Raw genomic sequence first — 25,960 nt, 5'->3', positions numbered from 1 at the left:
TATGAGGGGAATAACACAGTTCCCAGCACACACTGATATGTGGTTTTATTATATAGGGGAGAGGGGACCGTACAGTGATATATGAGGGGGAATAACACAGCTCCCAGCACACACTGATATGTGATAATATTATTATTATATAGAGGGAGAGGGGACTGTACGGTGATATATGAGGGGGAATAACAGCTCCTGGCACACACTGGTATGTTGTATTATAATATAGGGAAGAGGGGTCTATACAGTGATATATGAGGGGGAATAACAGCTCCCAGCACACACTGATATGTGGTATTATTATTATTTAGGGGGAAGACCATGCAGTGATATATTAGGGAGAATAACATAGTTTCTAGCGCACACTGATATGTGGTATTATTACATAGGGAAGAGGGGACTGTACAGTGATATATGAGGGGGAATAGCACAGCTACCAGCACACACTGATATGTGGTATTATTATTATATAGAGGAGAGGGGACCGTACAGTGATATATGAGGGGGAATAGCACAGCTCCCAGCACACACTGATATGTGGTATTATTATATAGGTGAGAGGGGACTGTACAGTGGGTCTGATTCAGCAATGCTCTCAACTGCATTCTTAGCTGCAAATACGCATGCATTGAAACTGCGACAATGTTAGTGATTGAAAAAGCTCAGCCGCCATTAAGACGCCCACTTCTGTTTACTCACATCCGTCTTACCTTGCAATCTAGTGTAAACATTGGTAACATCGACGAACATCGGCCCATCACGCAATTAAGGCACGTCAGACCCTACGCAGAACTTCAAGCCTTGTCTCACGCAGTGAGTACTCAAGCTGTGTATGCCATCGCAGTGGCTAATTTATGCATGCCCATTCAAACGGACAAGCTCGCCCGTCACCACCCCAAACCGCTTACAGCCTGTCACTCACTCTGCGATGGATTCTGCTCTGCGTCCATAATGGCAGTGTTATCGCTGCACACGTGTGGTGAATGCGCAGTAACTATTGCTGAATCTGCGTATACAGTTGCAATTGCTATAAATGCTGAATCAGGCCCAGTGATATATGAAGGGGAATAACACATCTCCCGGCACACACTGATATGTGGTATTATATAGGGGAGAGGGGACCATACAGTAATATATGAGGATGAATATCACAGCTCTCAGCACGCATTGATGTGTGGTATTATCATTATATAGGGGGGAGGGGACTGTGCAGTGACATATGAGGGGGTAATAACACAGCTCCCAGCTCACACTGATATGTGGTATTATTATATATGGAAGTGGGAACTCTACAGTGATATATGAGGTGGAATAACAGCTCCCAGCTCACACTGATATATGGTATTATTATTATATAGGGAAGAGGGGACTGTACAGTGATATATGAGAGGGAATAACACAGCTCCCGGCACACACTGATATTTGGTATTATTATATAGGGGGAGAGGGGACTGTACAGTGATATTTGAGGGGAATAACACAGTTCCCAGCACACACTGATATGTGGTTTTATTCTATAGGGGAGAGGGGACCATACAGTGATATATGAGGGGGAATAACACAGCTCCCAGCACAGACTGATATTTGGTATTATTATTATATAGGGAGAGAGGGGACTGTACAGTGATATATGAGGGAGAATAACACATCTCCTGGCACACACTGGTATGTGGTATTATAATATAGGGGAGAGGGGACTATACAGTAATATATGAGGGGAATAACACAGCTCCCAGCACTGACTTATATGTGATATTATTATTATTATTTAGGGAGAAGACCGTGCAGTGATATATTAGGGAGAATAACACAGTTTCTAGCGCACACGGATATGTGGTGTCAATATTACATAGGGAAGAGAGGACTGTACAGTGATATATGAGGGGGAATAACACAGCTCCCAGCACACACTGATATGTGGTATTGTTATTATATAGGGGAGAGGGGACCGTACAGTGATATATGAGGAGGAATAACACAGCTCCCAGAACACACTGATATGTGGTATTTTTATATAGGTGAGAGGGGACTGTACAGTGATATGAGAGGGAATAACACAGCTCCCAGCGCACACTGATAGGTGATATTATTATATAGGGGGAGAGGAGACCGTACAGTGATATATGAGGAGGAATAGCACAGCTCCCAGAACACACTATGTGGTATTTTTATATATGTGAGAGGGGACTGTACAGTGGGTCTGATTCAGCACGGCTCTCAACTGCATTCTTAGCTGCAAATACGCATGCATTGAAACTGCGACAATGTTAGTAATTGCAAAAGCTCAGCCGCCATTAAGACGCCCACTTCTGTTTACTCACATCCGTCTTACCTTGCAATCTAGTGTAAACATTGGTAACATTGACGAACATCGGCCCATCACGCAATTAAGGCACGTCAGACCCTACGCAGAACTTCAAGCCTTGTGTCACGCCGTGAGTACTCAAGCTGTGTATGTCATCGCAGTGGCTAATTTATGCATGCCCATTCAAACGGACAAGCTCGCCCGTCACCACCCCAAACCGTTTACAGCCTGTCACTCACTCTGCGATGGATTCTGCTCTGCGTCCATAATGGCAGTGTGATCGCAGCACACGTGTGGTGAATGCGCAGTGACTATTGCTGAATCTGCGTATACAGTTGCTATTGCTATAAATGCTGAATCAGGCCCAGTGATATATGAAGGGGAATAACACATCTCCCGGCACACACTGATATGTGGTATTATTATTATATAGGGGAGAGGGGACCTTACAGTAATATATGAGGATGAATATCACAGCTCTCAGCACGCATTGATGCGTGGTATTATTATTATATAGGGGGATGCGGGCATTGATGCGTGGTATTATTATTATATAGGGGGATGGAACTGTACAGTGCTATATAAAGGGGAATAACACAGCTCCCAGCACACACTGATATGTGGTATTATTATTATTATTATATAACAGAGAGGGCACTGTAGGTGATATATGAGGGGGAATAACACAGCTCCCAGCACACACTGATATGTGATATTACTTGCTAATGCAACAAACTGCTGAGATACATACCATAGTGTGCTAGAACCACCAGATCAGTTAGTGACACCCCAGACAGGAAAAAGGAACTGCATGGGTTGTGACAGGAGCAGGGTGCTAGGCTGATCACTACAGTTCTGTCTGCAGCTCTGTCCTCTAACCTGGCCCCCGCATCCTGCCCATGAGCAGTACTAACCCTGAGCAGATTAGTGACTGGCGTACAGAAAGAGCGGACGTGCAAGGCGACTGCCACCAAAGTGATGGTAGGAATGGGCAGCAGTACCTTTTGTGTTGCACTGAAATGCCCATTCCAACACCTCCATATAGTATTCCCTCTCACCTGAATCTCAACCATGTTTTTGAATAGAGATTTGCTGAAATTTGCTACATTGCGCGTACGCGTCAATTTAGTGTCAGTCAGCAGTTGCCGGAGTTCTTGTCCAACCGGGTCATTAATGATCTGTCATCCTTTACATGTTTTTTGTGATGCTTCTTGATTTATTATATCGCTGCTCTGATTACATGTAGGTCCTATTTCTGGTTATGATCTATGTAGATCCTGTATGTGGTTATGCTCTATGTAGGTCCTGTATGTGGTTATACTCTATGTAGGTCCTGTATGTGGTTATGCTCTATGTAGGTCCTGCTTCTGGTTATGCTCTATGTAGGTGCTATTTCTGGTTATGCTCTATGTAGGTCCTGTTTCTGGTTATGCTCTATGTAGGTCCTGTTTGTGGTTATGCTCTATGTAGGTCCTATTTCTGGTTATGCTCTATGTAGGTTCTGTTTGTGGTTATGCTCTCTGTAGGTCCTTAGTTTTCACTCTAGGTCCGGTGACAGGCAGGGAACCAGATCTAGAGTAAGGGCACTTCTGCGTGCGTCGAAGGCGCATGCGCCCGAAAAGGGGGCATGGTCACTGAAAAGTGACGCGTCCCCTTTTCGTCACTCTTGGGGGCATGCCCGGTACTTACGGACAAGCCGGGCAGCCCCCAAGCACTGCGGTCACTGTGATGGAATCCGTTCACCGGCGGTGACCTCCGCTCTGCCGTTTTCCCCACCCACGGGACACTGCAGCCCGCGGATGGAGGACGGAACCCGAAGGCTGTTTCAGCAGGGCTCCGCGCTGGAGGGCAGGGTGCTTTCTGCCCTTCAGAAATAGGGCAGAGCAAGGCGCCCGCTGAAACAGCCTAGCGGGAACGCTAGGTCCTATTTGTGGTTATGCTCTATGTAGGTGCTATTTGTGGTTATGCTCTATGTAGGTCCTATTTGTGGTTATGCTCTGTGTAGGTCCTATTTGTGGTTATGCTCTATGTAGGTGCTATTTGTGGTTATGATCTATGTAGGTGCTATTTGTGTTTATGATCTATGTAGGTGCTATTTGTGGTTATGCTCTATGTAGTGCTATTTGTGTTTATGCTCTATGTAGGTGCTATTTGTGGTTATGCTCTATGTAGGTGCTATTTGTGTTTATGCTCTATGTAGGTGCTATTTGTGGTTATGCTCTATGTAGGTCCTGTTTGTGTTTATGCGCTATGTAGGTGCTATTTGTGGTTATGCTCTATGTAGGTGCTATTTGTGGTTATGCTCTATGTAGGTGCTATTTGTAGTTATGCTCTATGTAGGTGCTATTTGTGGTTATGCTCTATGTAGGTGCTATTTGTAGTTATGCTCTATGTAGGTGCTATTTGTGGTTATGCTCTATGTAGGTCCTGTTTGTGTTTATGCTCTATGTAGGTGCTATTTGTGGTTATGCTCTATGTAGGTGCTATTTGTGGTTATGCTCTATGTAGGTGCTATTTGTGGTTATGCTTTATTTAGGTCCTGTTTGTGTTTATGCGTTATGTAGGTAATTGATATCTGACATTTTCTATTTATCTCATATGTAGTTTCTTCCCTCTTATACAGGGGTTTTACCCAAGCCTCTGATTATTGCAGACACTTGAAGTGGACATAAGAACACTTCCACAGGTAAGATTGTCACTATCCTGTGATTTATTATTATTCCCGTCTCCCAGCCGTCTCCTTGTACAGGATGTCACACATTAATAAATAACACAATAAAGAACATTACTATATATTAGTCTGGATCTTTTCTCTCTCACAAAGTCTGGCCTCTGGGTAGACGAGGATGAAACAAGGGACCCGATTGCCAGGTTCTCTCACAGATGTGACCCTTAGTACATACCATACATTTTTTTGCCAATTTAGATGCACATGTAGGTAACAATTTCCTCTTGGTTGGCAAAAACCACTAATATCATCCTCAGTAATACAATAATACAGATCAGTGGTAGATGGAGCATTAGATGTAATATCCCTGTAGTTATTAGGGAATAACAGGACACATGTATTACTAGTGGTGTTAGGTGGAGATGTGACTAAGGGCTGATTCTCAGTAATACAATAATACAGATCAGTGGTAGATGGAGCATCAGCTGTAATAACCCTGTAGTTATTAGGGAATAACAGGACACATTTATTACTAGTGGTGTTAGATGGAGATGTGACTAAGTCTGATTCTCAGTAATACAATAATACAGATCAGTGGTAGATGGAGCATCAGATGTAATAACCCTGTAGTTATTAGGGAATAACAGGACACATGTATTACTAGTGGTGTTAGATGGAGATGTGACTAAGGTCTGATTCTCAGTAATACAATAATACAGATCAGTGGTAGACGGAGCATCAGCTGTAATATCCTGTAGTTATTAGGGAATAACAGGACACATGTATTACTAGTGGTGTTAGATGGAGATGTGACTAAGGTCTGATTCTCAGTAATACAATAATACAGATCAGTGGTAGATGGAGCATCAGATGTAATAACCCTGTAGTTATTAGGGAATAACAGGACACATGTATTACTAGTGCTGTTAGATGGAGATGTGACTAAAGGCTGATTCTCTATCACCATATTTCTTAGAGCTGATATAGAGTGATAAAAAGAAACTAACCTTTGTTGCAAAATATAACCCCTCACTTATCACCCGACCACATACACACACACATACACATATTGCCTCTCACAGTAACTACCTGAGTAAATAGAGCTTTTTTTGTAATTTAAAACAACCTTTACCATGAGAGCTCTCAGATTTCAAACTACATCTTTCGGTGGTGCACGTTTAAGTATGATCCCTGTTTTTTTAAGTGAGCTTATCTAGTGTATATGCTATATTAAAGACAAAGACAGGAGTGAAATGACTGGGAATACTATGGCTTTGATTCAAGTAGACGCAAAGGGGTGAGTTATCGCCACCAACTAACCTGCAACCTGCTCCACTCATGGCCCGATCTAGCCCCGCAACCATGGATATTTATATGTGTGTGGTGGCACTGTAAGTGTGGCATATAGCTGTACTTACTCGTGGATGCGACTGTCATGTCTAATTGGATCGACGCCTAAATACAGGGGAGTGTCATAGTGACATCACTTATATCTATAGTAATAATACAGGGACATGACTGGGGAGGTGAGGGGATCTGGGAGTGTCACAGTGACATCACTTATATCTATAGTAATAATACAGGGACATGACTGGGGAGGTGAGGGGATCTGGGAGTATCACAGTGACATCACTTATATCTATATTAATAATACAGGGACATGACTGGGGAGGTGAGGGGATCTGAGAGTGTCACTGTAACATCACTTATATCTGTAGTAATAATACATGACAGTACAACCAGGGGATGTGTCTGGGAGATGACTATATCATTGTGTGTCAGGTTCCTATAAGGTGTCAGGATGTCACTGTCTATGTCTCCATGCAGAAGAGGGAATATATAGAGGAACATGGGTCTGTACAAGGACGCGATGATGGAGAATCACCGGCCCCTCACATCACTGGGTAAGAGGAGAATGTCATTTATTGTATAGGGTAGAGCAGGTTTGGGAGCCCTATATACACACATTACCTGATAAGCACATATATACAATGTACTCAGTCACTGTGTTTCCTATAGATGGACCCAGTAATAGAAATACCACAGAGAGATGTCCCCATCGTCTTTATTCACAGGATTGTACAGAGGAGAGTCACAGAACCCTACAGGAGCATCAGGTAGATACCAGTATACCAAAGTGACTGTGACTATATGATCTATAGAGAATCTGTGTGTGTATTATACACTGATTATTTTACTGTTTATTCTCAATTAAATTAGACTTGATTATTTTATGGGTCATTTAGAGTGAAGATCTTGTTGATATGAAGGTAGAAGATACAGAGGGAGAAGAAGAGACGTATGTGACTGATATAAAGGTAGAAGTTATAGAGGGAGAAGAGACGTATGTGACTGATATGAAGGCAGAAGTTATAGAGGGAGAAGAAGAGACGTATGTGACTGATATGAAGGCAAAAGATACAGAGGGAGAAGAAGAGACGTATTTGACTGATATGAAGACAGAAGATATAGAGGGAGAAGAAGAGACATATGTGACTGATATAAAGGAAGAAGATACAGAGGGAGAAGAAGAGATGGATGTGACTGATATAAAGGCAGACGATACAGAGGGAGAAGAAGAGACGTATGTGAGGGGTGATCAGAAGTGTAAAGAGGAGGAAATCCCTACAGATATCAGCACAGGTGAGTAATAAACACTTATTGCAGAAAAGAGTCACATACTCTGTTCAATCACTACAGCAATCTCTTATCCTACACCCTCCTCTGTCAGTACAAACTAATGAATAAAATGTATATGCACAGTGGGGGAGTCAGGAGCCATCAGCCCCTATTATACTCCTGCTCTCCCCCTCCCATGTCACTGTGTGTTACCAGCCCAGAGATCTGACCAGTCTCCTCCCCACACTCTCTGGTGTATCTCATACATCAGGAGCCATCAGCCATGCCTGCACTCTGTTACACATACTGAGATGGAGATTCAGAGAGTGTGAGGACACAGCAGGGTACAGCTAGTATGTCCTGTGTGTGATATAATGTATAGACCATGTCTGCACTCTGTTACACATACTGAGATGGAGATATGGAGAGTGTGAGGACACAGCAGGGTGCAGCTAGTATGTCCTGTGTGTGATATAATGTATAGACCATGCCTGCACTCTTACACATACTGAAATGGAGATAAGGAGAGTGTGAGTACACAGCAGGATACAGCTAGTATGTCCTGTGTGTGATATAATGTATAGACCATGCCTGCACTCTGTTACACATACTGAGATGGAGATCCGGAGAGTGTGAGGACACAGCAGGGTGCAGATAGTATGACCTGTGTGTGATATAATGTATAGACCATGCCTGCACTCTGTTACACATACTGAGATGGAGATATGGAGAGTGTGAGGATACAGCTAGTATGTCCTGTGTGTGATATAATGTATAGACCATGCCTGCACTCTGTTACACATACTGAGATGGAGATCCGGAGAGTGTGAGGACACAGCAGGGTGCAGCTAGTATGACCTGTGTGTGATATAATGTATAGACCATGCCTGCACTCTGTTACACATACTGAGATAGAGATATGGAGAGTGTGAGGACACAGCAGGATGCAGCTAGTATGACCTGTGTGTGATATAATGTATAGACCATGCCTGCACTCTGTTACACATACTGAGATGGAGATATGGAGAGTGTGAGGACACAGCAGGGTGCAGCTAGTAGGACCTGTGTGTGATATAATGTATAGACCATGCCTGCACTCTGTTACACATACTGAAATGGAGATACGGAGAGTGTGAGGACACAGCAGGGTGCAGCTAGTATGACCTGTGTGTGATATAATGTATAGACCATGCCTGCACTCTGTTACACATACTGAGATGGAGATATGGAGAGTGTGAGGACACAGCAGGGTGCAGCTAGTATGACCTGTGTGTGATATAATGTATAGACCATGCCTGCACTCTGTTACACATACTGAGATGGAGATATGGAGAGTGTGAGGACACCGCAGGATATAGCTAGTATGACCTGTGTGTGATATAATGTATAGACCATGCCTGCACTCTGTTACACATACTGAGATGGAGATATGGAGAGTGTGAGGACACAGCAGGATACAGCTAGTATGACCTGTGTGTGATATAATGTATAGACCATGCCTGCACTCTGTTACACATACTGAGATGGAGATATGGAGAGTGTGAGGACACAGCAGGATACAGCTAGTATGACCTGTGTGTGATATAATGCATAGACCATGCCTGCACTCTGTTACACATACTGAGATGGAGATATGGAGAGTGTGAGGACACAGTAGGGTGCAGCTAGTATGACCTGTGTGTGATATAATGTATAGACCATGCCTGCACTCTGTTACACATACTGAGATGGAGATATGGAGAGTGTGAGGACACAGCAGGATACAGCTAGTATGACCTGTGTGTGATATAATGCATAGACCATGCCTGCACTCTGTTACACATACTGAGATGGAGATATGGAGAGTGTGAGGACACAGCAGGATACAGCTAGTATGTCCTGTGTGTGATATAATGTATAGACCATGCCTGCACTCTGTTACACATACTTAGATAGAGATATGGAGAGTGTGAGGACACAGCAGGATACAGCTAGTATGACCTGGGTGTGATATAATGTATAGACCATGCCTGCACTCTGTTACACATACTGAGATGGAGATACGGAGAGTGTGAGGACACAGCAGGATACAGCTAGTATGACCTGTGTGTGATATAATGTATAGGCCATGCCTGCACTCTGTTACACATACTGAGATGGAGATATGGAGAGTGTGAGGACACAGCAGGATACAGCTAGTATGTCCTGTGTATGATATAATGTATAGACCATGCCTGCACTCTGTTACACATACTGAGATGGAGATATGGAGAGTGTGAGGACACAGCAGGATACAGCTAGTATGACCTGTGTGTGATATAATGTATAGACCATGCCTGCACTCTGTTACACATACTGAGATGGAGATACGGAGAGTGTGAGGACACAGCAGGATACAGCTAGTATGTCCTGTGTGTGATATAATGTATAGACCATGCCTGCACTCTGTTACACATACTGAGATGGAGATACGGAGAGTGTGAGGACACAGCAGGATACAGCTAGTATGTCCTGTGTGTGATATAATGTATAGACCATGCCTGCACTCTGTTACACATACTGAGATGGAGATACGGAGAGTGTGAGGACACAGCAGGGTGCAGCTAGTATGTCCTGTGTGTGATATAATGTATAGACCATGCCTGCACTCTGTTACACATACTGAGATGGAGATATGGAGAGTGTGAGGACACAGCAGGGTGCAGCTAGTATGACCTGTGTGTGATATAATGTATAGACCATGCCTGCACTCTATTAGTAGTGACTGTTTTAGCTCCGTGTAACAACCATTACAGTGTAGCATATAGGTAAGGTCTGAATTCAGTGCATCCCAGGTTTAAGCCCAGATGTTGCACCCATAGTACATAACATGTCATAAGAGAAAGAATCTGGGGGAAGTGTATGACGCCTTAGAGAGAGATACAGAGGAGAAATTGCCCACAGCAGCCAATCGGCTTCTAGCTATCATTATCAAGTACAGTCAGTGAAATGACAGAAGCTGATTGGTTGCTAAGGGCAACTTCTCCACAAACCTTCTGTAAGGTTTGGTACATCTCCCCCTTTGTAATTTTTAGTGATTACTCCCCGGCCAGTGTTACTGCTGCACCCTAATCCTCCTCATGAGAAACATCGCCAAATATATGATGAAGTCATTGGGCGCCATTCAATATTGGTCGATGTTTCTGAGGGTGCGAGGAGAAATCCAATGGAATCTCCGGCCACGCGGCTGTTTGACGACTTACCCCGGCACTAACCGCTTCGCAGCCTTCACTTTAGTCGGAGAATGACGGTTCTCATGACTAAATACCCAGGTTAAGTTGTGAGAACTGGCATTCTCCGACTTAGCACCACGCTGAATTTAATTGCTCCAGGAGCTCACACAATCGCGGCCACTGACTGTATGGAGATGTTGGGGTACAGCCGGGCACGTCTTCTAGTTACACAGTATGGAGATGTTGGGGTACAGCCGGGCACATCTTATAGTTACACAGTATGGAGATGTTGGGGTACAGCCGGGCACGTCTTATTATAGTTACACAGTATGGAGATGTTGGGGTACAGCCGGGCATGTCTTATTATAGTTACACAGTATGAGATGTAGGGGTACAGCCGGGCACATCTTATTATAGTTACACAGTATGGAGATGTTGGGGTACAGCCGGGCACGTTTTATTATAGTTACACAGTATGGGGATGTTGGGGTACAGCCGGGCACGTCTTATTATAGTTACACAGTATGGAGATGTTGGGGTACAGCCGGGCACGTCTTATTATAGTTACACAGTAGGAGATGTTGGGGTACAGCCGGGCACGTCTTATTATAGGGACACAGTATGGAGATGTTGGGGTACAGCCGGGCACGTCTTATTATAGGGACACAGTATGAGATGTTGGGGTAAAGCCGGGCACGTCTTATTATAGTTACACAGTATGGAGATGTTGGGGTACAGCCGGGCACGTCTTATTATAGTTACACAGTATGGAGATGTTGGGGTACAGCCGGGCATGTCTTATTATAGTTACACAGTATGAGATGTAGGGGTACAGCCGGGCACATCTTATTATAGTTACACAGTATGGAGATGTTGGGTACAGCCGGGCACTTATTATAGTTACACAGTATGGAGATGTTGGGGTACAGCCGGGCACGTCTTATTATAGTTACACAGTATGGAGATGTTGGGGTACAGCCGGGCACATCTTATTATAGTTACACAGTATGGAGATGTTGGGGTACAGCCGGGCACGTCTTATTATAGTTACACAGTATGGAGATGTTGGGGTACAGTCAGGCACGTCTTATTATAGTTACACAGTATGGAGATGTTGGGGTACAGCCGGGCACGTCTTATTATAGTTACACAGTATGAGATGTTGGGGTACAGCCGGGCACGTCTTATTATAGTTACACAGTAACTAATTTCCATATAATCTTTCTTCTTCAGGGTCCATAGGCTCCACAGGAAGACCTTAGGGTATAGCTGGATCCTGGGCACCACACAGTTAAAAGCTTTTCTCCCAGGATGCACTGGACCATCCTCCTCTGTACCCCGAGCCAGGGGCACCTCAGTTCTAGTTGTGCCCGGCCATAGTCGGGTCACTGTTTGCGCAGGGGGGCTGATTAGCAGCCCCAAAGATATTTTATTTTTATGAGTTGATAGTTTTTTTCTTTTCACTCTTCAGAGCGGCAGCGTCGGACTGTCCATAGGCAGTCTGCGCTGCCGCTTCTTCACCCCGCCGACGCTGCGATGCCAGTACAGATCTGGGGATCTCAGCGGGACTTCGGAGCATGTGCTAGCCAGACTCCGCGAGACTCCCTGGACTGCTGCCGGGTCTACGGGGACAGGTAAGAGCGGATCACCATTTGCGGAGATCTGCGTGTTAAGCAGTCTTTACCTCCAGTCTCTGGGGACAGACCGGAGGTGCTGCCAGTGGCCGCAGGCCCCTCATACCCTGCGTGTCCACTAGACCACCAGGGATTTGAAACTGGTAGCGGGAACCAGCATCCCAGGGGTTTATTGCCGGCCAGGGGATACAGCCTTCCCTGTTTATCGGCTTCTCAGCACAGCGCGCCTTTCCGCTAAGGTCTGGCAATGCTGAGCTGTTCTCCTCCTATGGCCACGCCCCCTCTGAGGTCTCCGGCGGCCATTTTCTCTGGTGCATCGCAGATCTGTCTGGACAAGCGTGCGGACCAGTCCCCCTGTATACCTTTCCCCTGGGGTCAGTGTATACAGCAGACACTGAATCTGGGCAGCTGATTGTAGTGCCAAGTTGCAGTAGGTATTTTCTATCTGCATTGTATGTCACTTATGCCAGCGCTGACTTTTTTTTTTCCTCAATTCTGTTAGTCTGTATCTATCCTTTTCCTTTTCCTACAGCCCTGACCGGTGTGTGGGGGGAGGTTTCCTTGATTATATATCTCTATATATCAATTATTTGTGAGTCTGTCACATGTGTGCTGCACGGTGCCGTATTGTTGGACCAGTGTTTTGCATCCCTTGTGGGTACTCAGTTTTGCGCTTCCTGATTTTCCGTATATATATATTATAAGGGCACAGTCGGCCTTTTGGGGTTCAGGTAATTGAGAAAGTTACAGTTTTAAAACTATTACCTCAGTAACCCGCCATTATACAGATAGAAAGTTTCAATTTGTTGCGCAGCCTCAATAGGAGCCTCCAGCAGGTGTACGCACTGTGGCTTCACTCCGGTGCACCAAGATGGCTGTCATCTGCGGGCGGTAGCGGCGATGAGCTATGGGGAATTATACTGGCGTTAGCTGTGGCCGGGACCTGGGGGGTAGTGGGCGTTCGCTCCAGCCGGGACACGGGGACGGTAGAGGGCATTAGCGGCAGTGGTGCAGACATTAGGACCCAGGGGAGGTAGCAGCACACAGATGCTCCGATCTGAAAGATCTGTGATACCTGCATCTGTGTTTAAATAAACAGACTCAGAAGGAAATACAGGATCAGTGAGATCCGTCTGTGCCTCTGTGTTTAATTTAAAAAAAAAAAAATGCCTGTTTAAAATAAAAAAAAATGGCGTGGCCTCCCCCCCCAAAAACAACAACCAGCTCCGGGCTATGGAGACCCAGTACTGGTTTTGCTAAATACAGGGGACAAAAAACGTGGGGCTCACCCGTATCAGGCTTTTCATAACCAGTCCTGGTTGACAAAATACGGGGGACAAATGACGTAGGGTGGTCCCCCGTATTCAGCACAACCAGCACTGGGCTCTGAGCCATCCCTGGTTCTGGAAATACAAGGCAAAAAAGGGTAGGGTCCCCCTGGATTTACCAGAACAAGCACCGGTCCGGTTCTAGCTGGGGGGGGGTGATGCCACAGCCAGGGAAGCCCTTTCACCGAGCCCCCCAGTGAAAGCATCAAGCCAGATATCCCTGGAGAGCTGGGGACCCCCCCAATAAAGGGGACCCCCTCTCCAGGGCATCCCAGGCTGATAGCCCGGGGCTATCCACGGCACCCCTGTCTGGTGGGTGCCGGGTTGATTATGTAAAGTGTGGTGCAATTAAAGTTAAAATATTGGCTTTTGCTGCGGAACTACAGTACCCAGCAAGCCTCCCCTGCATGCTGGTACTTGGAGAACCATAGCAAAAGCAATATTAAAAGACCACAGAACACAAAGTAAAATTTTATTAAAACTAACATGCGCACACACGTACTCACTATCTCACATACTCACCTATGTATCCCTGTAGCCAATATGTCCTCTACTCCAGTAGATAATCCTATGGAGCACCTGTAATAAAAAGTCCATACTCTCCTCCTCCTATACGTGGATCTGTCTTCTTCGTTCCAAAGTAGGCAATCCAGGGTCTTGGCAAAAAAAAAACACAACAACACGAACATTAGTAGTGTCCTCTAAGGACACTACACATTCAATTTTTAACATAAATGCATAGGGCCATATTCAGAGGCAGAAAGTCCGTGGTCAGACTGTTCACCATCATCGCCGTTTTTCAATGGGATAAAGTATCGGGCGTGTGCCCACTTATCCCCGTATTCAATTAGGAATCGGCGAAAACGGGATTCAGCGGAAAGGTAAGTATCAAAGTCCTGTCACTTTTGGGGAAATCTTCCTGTCACCCACCAAAAGATGGTCTGACATGGGGGATCACTATGGGTACCCCCGATTTGGCATGCTGAAGGTAATAGGGGTTTTTAAACAGCCGTTGAAGGTGCATTAATGCGTCTTTGAAGAAGTGGTGAAGAATAGCATTTAGCTTTCTTTTTTTGTAAAAATAACTAGTCCCATCAAATTTGGGGTACATGTAAATGGGTGCAAGCATATTTTAAAAAATATGCTTGCACCCATTTACATGCACCCCAAAAATTCTTAAAAAATCCACCTGCTGCAACCACCCGCATTCTAGAAAACACCTGCCGCATACTTAGGGACCCCCCCTGAGTCAATTTCGCTAGTTTTTAAGTTTGTCCCTCAAGTTTTTTTCTTTTCCGCCCCCAAAATGAAACATTTTTTTTTGGGCTGTCCTACGCTTGTTTTTTTAAAAATTTTTTTACACAGATTACTTTAAGGGAACATTCCAAAGACTGCAGGGTACTTTTTTTAATTCTATACCCCAATTCTGCAATTTTTTTTGCCACCTAAGCAGTGGTGAAAACTTATCCCCGTTTTTTTACATAGACTTTTCACACCTGCGAAAAGACTTTAAATTTGAATATGGGGATAAGTGAAAATGGCGAAAATGACATCGGCGATGACTTTTCGCTCCAAATTGAATGGCCCATAGATGGATCTCACTGATGCGCCCGTGCATTTGTGACTTACTGATTTTATTTTCTCAGGTGCATGCCCAGTACCGGTGAACCCTCTGTCGCCCACTGCTGCCCCTCCGCACCCACGTTGCTGTCGCTACCCCGCACACATACAGCCCACCCCTGCAGCCGACTCTCGCCTCCTGTGTGCCGGCCCCTCTTCCACCTGCGCTAGTGTACCATTTTGTTGCTCTTCTCCCCTGCAGGTGACCCAGTTTGCTCCTCCAAACCCTGATAGTTAATACATTTTAAAAAAGCATTGAAATTCCATAGACAAAAAACCTTAAGGTTTCACATGTCCCATTAGGGCTTCTTAGACATGATCTGAAATTTCACAAAACCTACTTAATTTCTGCCACTCAAACTCTAAAAAGTAATCAAATTACGATCATTAAGGCTGACACCTTAATTTATGTGTTCCTTGCATAATACAGATATGGAATGCCATGACACAATGTGGTTAACTGCAGATTCAGCACTCTCACAGAATGAGATTGCTGTCACTCACAAAATGGTGGAGCTGCTAATTTACAGAATTGTGTGCTCATTGGAATACCAAACAGCCATCCTTCTCTCTCTGGGTATCCCGCAAATATTGCAGTCTACTCCTGGGCCTCAAACTGTTGCTCCCTATCGGGGATTACCGCTCTACATGCAATCCCCTCTTGTACCACAACAACCTGTCATTTGCTTCCAGGGACTTACGCAAGCTGTCCAACCCCCCTGGTGGATGTTTTCTCTAGTTCATTTCAGAGTTTGGCAGCTTCATCTACCATGGCCTGTCAGACCATGTTGCGGAATGAAAGACCTCAGAATGCATCTAAAGGTGTCCTGTATTGTCATCCCAGTCTACGCAACTCTCAGACACGGACTTGTCATCAGATGATGGGGAAATGGCTGGGGTGTCTGATTCGGATTCCCCTGCACTGGAGGTGGAGCCCAAATCCGCTATTAATGTTCCAGCATTGGTAAGGGTGGTCCGATCCATACTAGATATAGAGGATGACGTTCCTGCCCCTAAATCCAAATACCCTGAGTTTAAACAGGTTACGGTGACTTCGGCAGTTTTCCCTCTTTCTGACCAGCTGGCAAACCACATGGCGGAGGCCTAGCAATCGGCTGGTAAGAGGTATCAACCGCAAAAGTATTTGGTCTCATGTTATCTGTTCCCTGAGGGTCATTGCAAGAAGTGGAAATCACCTGCAGTGGATTCTCATGTTACTCACCTGATTAAGAGCGCTACTCTGCTGTGCCTTCCATTTCTTCTCTGAAGGATTCTACAGACAGAAAGGTGGAGACATACCTGAAATCAATTTACTCTCTCTGGAGCTGTGGCCCATCTGTCCATGGCTATCTCTTGGGTGGCTAAGGCCATTGAGAACTGGGCAAATGTTCTGGAGGACACCTTCCCCAAGGAGGCCTTTGAGGCTCAAAGGTCTCTTGTGGGCCACATGATGGTCGCAGCCGACTATATTGGTAAGGCTGCTTTGGATACCAGCTTACTGACCTCCAGAGTCTCGGCCGCAGCCGTGTCTGCTCGCTGCTCTTTGTGGTTACACTCCTGGATGGCGGATGCTGATTCCAAAATGGGCCTGGAAGCCTTGCCCTTCAGCTTTTCTGCCATTTGCATCAAAGGCATTTTGCCATTTGCTCCTTCAAAGGCTAGAACCTCTTCCTTTTGGTCCTTTCGTTCTCAAGGAAAGCCCAAAGGACAGTCTTTCCCTAGACAATCAGCGGCCAAGTCGACCTCTAAGCCTTAAGCTGCATACACACACAACGATTTTGTTACCAACGATTTTCTGAACGATTTTCTGTTAGATTATCTGTCAGATTTTTTAAAGTGTAATGAACGATTTTTTTGAACTACAAACGATTTTTGCATATTCCCTTAATGAAAATCGTTGAGTTGACAAGTCTGACTGAACTACAAACGTGAACGCTCATGAACGATGATCGTTCATCGTTTGACTCAGAAAGTGAACGATATTTCAAACGATTATCGTCAAACAATATCGTTTAACGATAATCGTTCAAAAAATCGTTGTGTATGCAGCTTTAGAAACAGGCCTGGGGTGCCAGACAGAGGATAAGTCCTCAGCCTGATGGGACGGGCCTCCCTCTGGGGGATCCCAGGGAGGGAGGCCGATTTCTTCAGTTTGCCCAGTACTGGTGTCACCCAACCAAGGATGCATGGGTAAAAGTAGTGGTCTCTCATTTTCATCAAAGACCTCCCCAACAGTTTTTCTGCAGGAGCCCTCTTCTAGACAAGATCAAGGCCTTACAGATTCAGGAAGCCATAGAATCCTTGCTGAAAGCAGGGGTTATTGTTACAGTTCCACTATCTCAGTGCGGGACTGGTTACTACTGTACTCTGTTTCTGGTTCAAAAGCCGAATGGGCCGGCCTATCCTCAACCTCATATCTCTGAACAAGTTCCTCCGGGTGCCCAGGTTCAGGATATAAACTTTACGATCCATCATACTGGCTATGGAACCTGAGGATTACATGGTATCACTGGACATTCAGGATGCATATCTACATGTCCCCATAATGCCTTCCCACCAGCATTATCTGTGGTTTACTATACTGCAACAACACTTTCTGTTTCGGGCGCTGCCCTTTGGCCTTTCCACGGCTCCAAGGGTATTTACCAAAATTATGGCGGTCATGGCAGCCCACCTACGGAGTCAGGGTATACAACTCCTGCCGTACCTAGACGACCACCTGTAGTTGGCGGGCTCTCCAGAGGTACTTCAGCAACAGTTGCACCTGACGATCGCTTGTCTACAAGCACACGGGTGGCTGATCAATTGGAAAAAGTCCTCATTCCCTCACAGAGAATGGTTAATTTGGGAGCCTTTCTGGATTCTCATCAGCAGAGGATTTTTCTAACTACGGAAAAGATCTCTCTGCAACTGTGGGTGCGCAATTGCCTGCTCTTTCGCCTGGTGTAGGTACACTCGGCAATGCAGGTTCTAGGATCCATGGTGTCCACATCCGATGTGGTGGAATACGCCCAGTTCCATTCAAGGCCCCTGCAGGGACTGATACTATCCAAGTGGAATGGAATACCCCACCAAATCAGGACTCAGACGCTGGTGCGCCTGTCTCTGCCTTGGTGGCTACAGACAAATCATCTCACCAAGGGTTGCCCCTTTTGGATCCCGGACTGGGTACTTCTCACAACGGATGCCAGTCTCCGAGGATGGGGCACGGTGAATGGCCCGCACTTGTTTCAGAGCCATTGGACAGCAGATGAAGCTTTCCTTCCAATCAACATATTGGAACTTCGGGCTGTGTACAGGGCCCTCAGGATGACAAGACACATATTTGACGGAAAAGCTGTGCAGGTTCAGTCCGACAATGCCACCACGGTGGCTTATTTCAACCATCCAGGAGGCACTCGAAGTTGGGCAGCAATGACAGAAGTGTCACGCATCCTGACTTGGGCAGAGAGTCACTTCCTGGCCATCTCGGCAGTGTTCATTCCGGGAGTCCTCATTGGGAAGCGGACTTCCTCAGTCGTCACAACCGTGCATAGAAGGGGAATGATCTCTTCACCAAGAGGTGTTTCAACTCCTAGTGGACAAATGGGACCTCCCAGAGGTGGACCTCATGGCCTCCCGTCACAATCACAAGTTGCCAGTGTACGGGTCCAAGACAAGAGATGCCGAGGCAAGCTTAGTGGACGCTCTGTCAGTGAAGTGGACCTTCCAGTTTGCGTACCTGTTTCCTCCAGTATCCCTGGTTCCTAGGGTTCTTTGGAATTTCAAGCAAGACGGAGGCATGGTCCTGCTGGTGGCTCCAGCTTTGACCAGACGTCATTGGTAATCAGATCTTCGGAGTCTCTCCATCGACACTCCGTTCCTGCTGCCTCAACGCCCGGACCTGTTGTCTCGGGGTCCTTGTCTTTACCCAGACCTGGATCATCTGTCCTTGGCGGTGTGGATCTTGAGATATCCATTTTAAGGTCTGAGGGATTCTCTAGCTCGGTCATCAGCATGATGCTTCGAGCACTTAAGCCAGGATCTACCACAGAGTGTGGCATACATATTCTTAGTGGTATCGCACAAGGCATTCGACCCTCAAGTGTTTCGTATTTCCATAATATTAGCATTCCTTCAATCTGGTTTGTACCTCCGCCCTGGCCTCGTTGAAAGTGCATGTCTCTGCACTATCTGTGTGGTTCCAACGAAGGATAGCTCTGCTCCTGGATATCCACACCTTTTGCCAGGGTGTTCTCCAGATTCAACCTCCCTTTGTCCCTCCAGTGGCTCCTTGGGATTTGGCGATAGTTCTTCAGGCCCTCCATTTGAACCACTAGATTCGGTGGAAATTAAGTGGTTAACGGCTAATACTCTTTTTCTTCTGGCAAATGCATCTGCCAGGAGGGTGTCGGAATTGTGGGTTCTCTCCTGTTGTTCTCCATTTCTGATATTTCACCAGGATAAGGCTGTGCTTCGCACTCGCCCTGAGTTTCTCCCTAAAGTGGTTTCTAATTTCCACATTAATCAGGAAATTATAGGACCGGCCTCTCTGTCACCTGACCCCTCAGTGGGTGAGACTTCCTTGGATGTGGTCCGTGCTCTCAAAATTTATGTGGACCAGACCAGTTCCCTTCGTAAATTGGAATTCTTATTTATGCTCTTTGGATTTCACAAAAAGGGATGGGCAGCCAACAAACAAACATTGGCTAGATGGCTTCGTATAACTGTCTCCAGAGGCTTACACAAAGGCAAGCCTGCCTGTTCTGGCTTCTGTTAAATCTCATTCTATTAGGTCTGTGGGCCCCTCGTGGGCAGTCCCCCTGTAGAGCCTTTGGATCCTGAAGAAGAAAATGAGAGTTATGGTAAGAACAAACTTTGGTTAACTCTTTCTTTGAAGTCCATAGCGTCCACAGGGCACCCGCCATGACGCACCTGGCTTCATGTGGGTTCTCATGTTGGTCACCTGTTTTCCCTTCTCTGTGAGTGTGATTTTCGAGTGTTCCAGTCTTCCTTCTCTCTTTTTCCTCCTCCTGCCCTTGGCTACTTACCAACTGAGGTGCCTCGGGGGCGGGGTATAGAGGAGGATGGTCAAGTGCATCCTGGGAGCAAAGCTTTTAACTGCGTGGTGCCTGGGATTCAGATCCAGCTATACCCCAAGGTCTCCCTCTAGACCCTATGGACTTCGAAACCAAGCGTTAACCAAGGTAAGTTCTTACCATAACTCTCATTGTTCCCAACAGATGGACACAGCAACAGGAATAACTCGGGGAGACGTCTCATATCTCCAGATGGCGACGTAGATGATAACTTCTCAAAGGACTCTCCAGGAGAAAACCCCATTATCCCCAGTATACATCCAGCATCTCACAGTACAGATATATCATCTGATCCCTCTAACCATGAAGAATGTTCCCCTGATAATCCCAGTAGTGTTACACACAGCTCATATCACACAGGTGATAAACTATTGTCATGTTCTGAATGTGGGAAAGGTTTTACCAAGCAGATCAGTCTTTCTATACATCAGAAGAGAGTTCACGCAGCTGAGAGGCCTTTTCTGTGTTCTGAGTGTGGGAAATGTTTTACGCTGAAAGGAACTCTTACTAGACATACAAAGATTCACACAGGTGAGAGACCATTTACATGTTCTGAATGTGGGAAATATTTTTTGCATCAGGGAACACTTGATGTACATCAGAGAAGTCACACAGGTGAGAAACCATTTCCATGCTCTGATTGTGGGAAATGTTTTACACAGAAATCAAACCTTGTTAAACATCAGAGACGTCACACAGATGAGAAACCATTTTCATGTTCTGAGTGTGGGAAATGTTTTACAGAGAAATCAAACCTTGTTATACATCAGAGATGTCACACAGGTGAGAAACCATTTCCATGCTCTGATTGTGGGAAATGTTTTACACAGAAATCAAACCTTGTTATACATCAGAGACGTCACACAGATGAGAAACCATTTTCATGTTCTGAGTGTGGGAAATGTTTTACAGAGAAATCAGATCTTGTTATACATCAGAGAATTCACACAGGTGAGAAACCATTTTCATGTTCTGAGTGTGGGAAATGTTTTACAGAGAAATCACATCTTGTTATACATCAGAGAATTCACACAGGTGAGAAACCATTTTCATGTTCTGAGTGTGGGAAATGTTTTATAGAGAAATCAGTTCTTGTTATACATCAGAGAAGTCACACAGGTGAGAAACCATTTTCATGTTCTGAGTGTGGGAAATGTTTTACACGGAAACCATATCTTGTTACACATGAGAGAAGTCACACAGGTGAGAAACCATTTTCATGTTCTGAGTGTGGGAAATGTTTTACAGAGAAATCATATCTTGTTAGACATCAGAGAAGTCACACAGGTGAGAAACCATTTACATGCTCAGAGTGTGGGAAATGTTTTAGAAATAAATCCACTCTTTTTAGTCATCAGAAACGTCACACAGGAGAAAAACGATGTGTATGAGCGTCTAGAAGTATATAGAAATTGCAGCAATATTTGCAGTATTGTAATATAATTGGAAATTATCAGAAGAAGCATAAATACAATGTTAGCCTAGATTGCTGCCCCTGCTTAGTGAAGGATAAATGACATTTGCATTATCCCACTATGGGCCTGATTCAGCAGCGGAAGCAAATGCAGCTACCGTCTCTTACAGATCGCCGGTGCTAATATATGCTAATGCCGAGGCACAGCCGCCATAACCACGCCCACTGCTGCCTTCTCGTTATAATCCAATGTCACCTTCCTGTGCAATCATCGGTACCATCGCGGCACATCAATCAGTCACACAGCATTTACATCAGGTCTGACCAGCGCGCAAACACTGCTGCTCTCCTGACACGCAGAGAGGTCTCATGCTGCAGCTGCCATAGCTATGGCTAATTTATACACACACATGACATGGCAATCACACGGACAGACATGCCTGCAGGACATGGCGATACCATGGACAGACCCATGACATGGCGATCACACGGACACACGCCTGCAGGACATGGCGATAACATGGACAGACACACCCATGACATGGCGATCACACGGACAGACACGCCTGCAGTTTTCTGTCCACCCCCCCGTTATTTCCCCCCAAACGCTGTCACCCTGCAACTCACTTTGCGATGTATTCCTCTGTGCGTCCGTAATCACAATGTGATCGCTGTGTGTTAACAGTGTGACTTAGACGCAGGTGTGATGGGAAACATTCGCTCATTCTGTGTAACTATCGTCATTGTGTCCGCTGGTGAATCAGCCCCTATACACTAATATATTACATTATATTATATATCCATACGGATGTCACCAACATAGGGCTCCAACAGGTTCCTCATGTAATGGCTTTCAGTTTCCTTATTCTATCAGATCAGAGTTTTCCAAACTCCACTATTACAGGCCAAGTATTAAGGATATTCATGCTTGAGCACAGGTCACTTAATTAGTGCCTCATTCAGTTTGAATTAACAATGTGGATTAAAACATGGATATCCTTAAAACTTGGATTGTAATGGCAGTGTTTGGGAAGCTCTGTATTAGAATATTATTGTGCTATTGGCCTATTTGTACAGTAACAAGACCACATGATGTAATATAGGGACATAACTAATCTGTCATCATGACAATGTCCTGGGGATGTAATATGGGAAGTGGGAAACTATGACATCATTTGATGACTGGGCTGTAAGTGACGGGGTGAGATGGGTGATATAATGACATCTATAACCTCTGATTTTATCTCACTGGATCCAGTATTCTCTGGTTGGGTTTCCTGGTAAATGGATCTCTAATCTCCTTACAGCAGTCTGATGTCTGGTTCCTTCTAATTAGATCCTCTGTAACCTACTATTTACACTATTCCAAAAGATAAGGACATTACAATGATTATCACTTATGTAATTTATACATTATTAGATAATGTAATTAGTGTTGGGACACAGGAAGCTGCTGGTCCTGGTATAAACCACTAACAGTAATGTCCATTAAGTGCATCAGGCTCTCGATATCCCCATCAGAATACAGATGTGAGCAGGGTACGTAGTAATTGGGGAATAATACAGGGACATCACAGGATAAGTACAGGTTGTCCTCAGTATGTCCTGTCTCACCTCCCACAGTGGTGACACCACCAGTAATGTGCAGGGTCAGGAGATGAAGATTATTTGGTAGTGAGGAAATCACAGAAAGGACAATACAAGCTTTGTTATAAACCTACAAAAATAGTTCAAAGAGTTTGGTAACAAGTAAGAAAATCAAACACTGCATGGACCTGTCTGACGTCCATGTGGGGTAACACAGCTGCGTGTCGCGCTTGTTAGTATTTTCCACACTTTTTGACCTGCAAGTTTTTGTACATTGTTAGTAAAGCTGGAATAGTGACCAGTTGTCCTTTTGGTGGTGCACATGTTCTGTGATGGCCTAGATGTAAGATCTTTGTTTTGTTTTTTAGAGTTATCCTAACTTTGCTTTTAGTATCTTTATACTGTGACTGTCTTAGTATCCATTTCTCATACCCAAACAAGAAAGGTTTTGTCTTACACGTGTGCCCCTCTTTCCTGTCTCCTGTCACTGTGACACCGCTCTGGTGTTGGGGATTTGCTCTCTGATGGCAACCTGCATGGATACACTGGCCTGTCCTGTTATTACCTCCTATCATGGTATATATCAGTATATTGTTAGTACATATGTATTAGATAATATGTCATCTCTATTGTATGTGTGTCATGGAGGGAATGACAGCACTGTGCGAGTATCATATCCTGCAGCTTATAATACATGAGTAATACAGAAATGACACATTGTACACAAGCCATGAATAATAACAGGAATTGCTCTGTATGAGTAACTGGACTTTACAGGACTATTATGTGCAGGATGTTACTCTCATCTTTAATGTAAGGACCATATTATACCAAAGAGAGAAAGCCAGAACAGCTATTCCTCATGGATGGCTCCTAATACGTACAGACCCCACCTGATGGAAAATGCCAGGATGCTGCACATCTCTGAGCAGTGGATGTATGATCTGTTATCTATATACAGGTGCACAGCACAGCATCACTACACCAGTATGCCGGGAGCCTCACATCATTACTCTGTTCTGTTACCTAGCTGTATCCATGTCAGTCTTGTCTGATCATAGTTGTAATGGAGTTATATGAGCTGACATACTTTGTGCTGCTGTTACCATTCTCTTTGTAGTTAAAGATTTCCAGCTCCACCCACCTTATCTGCTGCTTGTGTGTCTGCCCCCAGGTTTGCAGGATACAGCAGCTGCTCATTTTATAATCTGCTTTTCTTGCACTATTCTAGCAGCAAAACATTCACACAATATTATAGTAATCTGTAGTATTAAATATTCAATAAATAACATTCCAAGTGTTACTACAGAAGGAAACTATATTCTTGTAACCTTGCAATAAAATGACTCTGATGTAGAAAATTCTGCCTCACTGCTGTGTTTAGTGATAACTTGTGTATAAAGGAAAATCGAGGTGTGGGGGGAATGAGGGATATACCTGTAACCATTTTTATATTGGGATGTAGTCGGCAGCTTTGCGGTAAAATACTGGCGATCAGAATCCCAGCACCAGAATCACCGCTGACATCCTGATGGTAAGTATTAGGTTAGGTACAAGGAGGAGGCTGAGGGGGGATTAGGGTACTTACCTCCAGGCATCAGGATTCTGACTGTATGCTCCTGTTGGTATTCTGACGGCCAACATCCCATCCCCAACTTATTATATTAATACCAGGGTTCCCGTGTAGTGTATAGTATAGTAATATTGGGGTTCCCGTGTAGTGTATAGTAACACCGGGGTTCCCATGTAGTGTATAGTATAGTAATACCGGGGTTCCCATGTAGTGTATAGTATAGTAATACCAGGGTTCCCGTGTAGTGTATAGTAATACCGGGGTTCCCGTGTAGTGTATAGTAATACCAGGGTTCCCGTGTAGTGTATAGTAATACCGGGGTTCCCGTGTAGAGTATAGTATAGTAATACCGGGGTTCCCGTGTAGTGTATAGTATAATAATACCGGGGTTCCCGTGTAATGTATACTATAGTAATACCGGGGTTCAGGTGTAGAGTATATTATAGTAATACTGGGGTTCCCATGTAGTGTATAGTATAGTAAAATCGGGGTTCAGGTGTAGTGTATAGTAATACTGGGGTTCCCCTGTAGTGTATAGAATAGTAATACCGGGGTTCCCATGTAGTGTATAGTATAGTAATACCGGGGTTCCCGTGTAGAGTATAGTATAGTAATACCGGGGTTCCCGTGTAGAGTATAGTATAGTAATACCGGGGTTCCCGTGTAGTGTATAGTATAATAATACCGGGGTTCCCGTGTAATGTATACTATAGTAATACCGGGGTTCAGGTGTAGAGTATATTATAGTAATACTGGGGTTCCCATGTAGTGTATAGTATAGTAATACCGGGGTTCAGGTATAGTGTATAGTAATACTGGGGTTCCCCTGTAGTGTATAGAATAGTAATACCGGGGTTCCCGTGTAGTGTATATTATAGTAATACCGGGGTTCCCGTGTAGTGTATAGTATAGTAATACCGGGGTTCAGGTGTAGTGTATAGTATAGTAA

At 44.9% G+C, this 25,960-nt stretch overlaps 2 protein-coding genes across 2 annotated transcripts in view; one reads left to right on the top strand and one right to left on the bottom strand.

The window, feature by feature from the left end:
- The window catches only part of LOC148442665 (uncharacterized), a 210,378-nt gene that overhangs the window by 71,669 nt on the left and 112,749 nt on the right, over positions 1–25,960 (top strand). The window contains exons 8-11 of the mRNA XM_088463621.1: positions 7,238–7,610; positions 13,245–13,247; positions 20,582–20,797; positions 21,053–21,724. Of these exons, the coding sequence (XP_088319747.1) occupies positions 7,238–7,610; positions 13,245–13,247; positions 20,582–20,797; positions 21,053–21,724 (1,264 nt within the window). The remainder of the gene's footprint in view (positions 1–7,237; positions 7,611–13,244; positions 13,248–20,581; positions 20,798–21,052; positions 21,725–25,960) is intronic.
- The window catches only part of LOC148442666 (uncharacterized), an 88,120-nt gene that overhangs the window by 20,387 nt on the left and 41,773 nt on the right, over positions 1–25,960 (bottom strand). The window lies entirely within an intron of this gene.

The sequence above is a fragment of the Taudactylus pleione genome, unplaced genomic scaffold (genome assembly GCF_031769625.1).
Source record: "Taudactylus pleione unplaced genomic scaffold, aTauple2 ptg001421l, whole genome shotgun sequence".
NCBI lineage: Eukaryota > Metazoa > Chordata > Amphibia > Anura > Myobatrachidae > Taudactylus > Taudactylus pleione.
The sequence above is the reverse complement of the archived record's forward strand: the minus strand, read 5'-3'. Positions and strand labels throughout refer to the sequence as shown.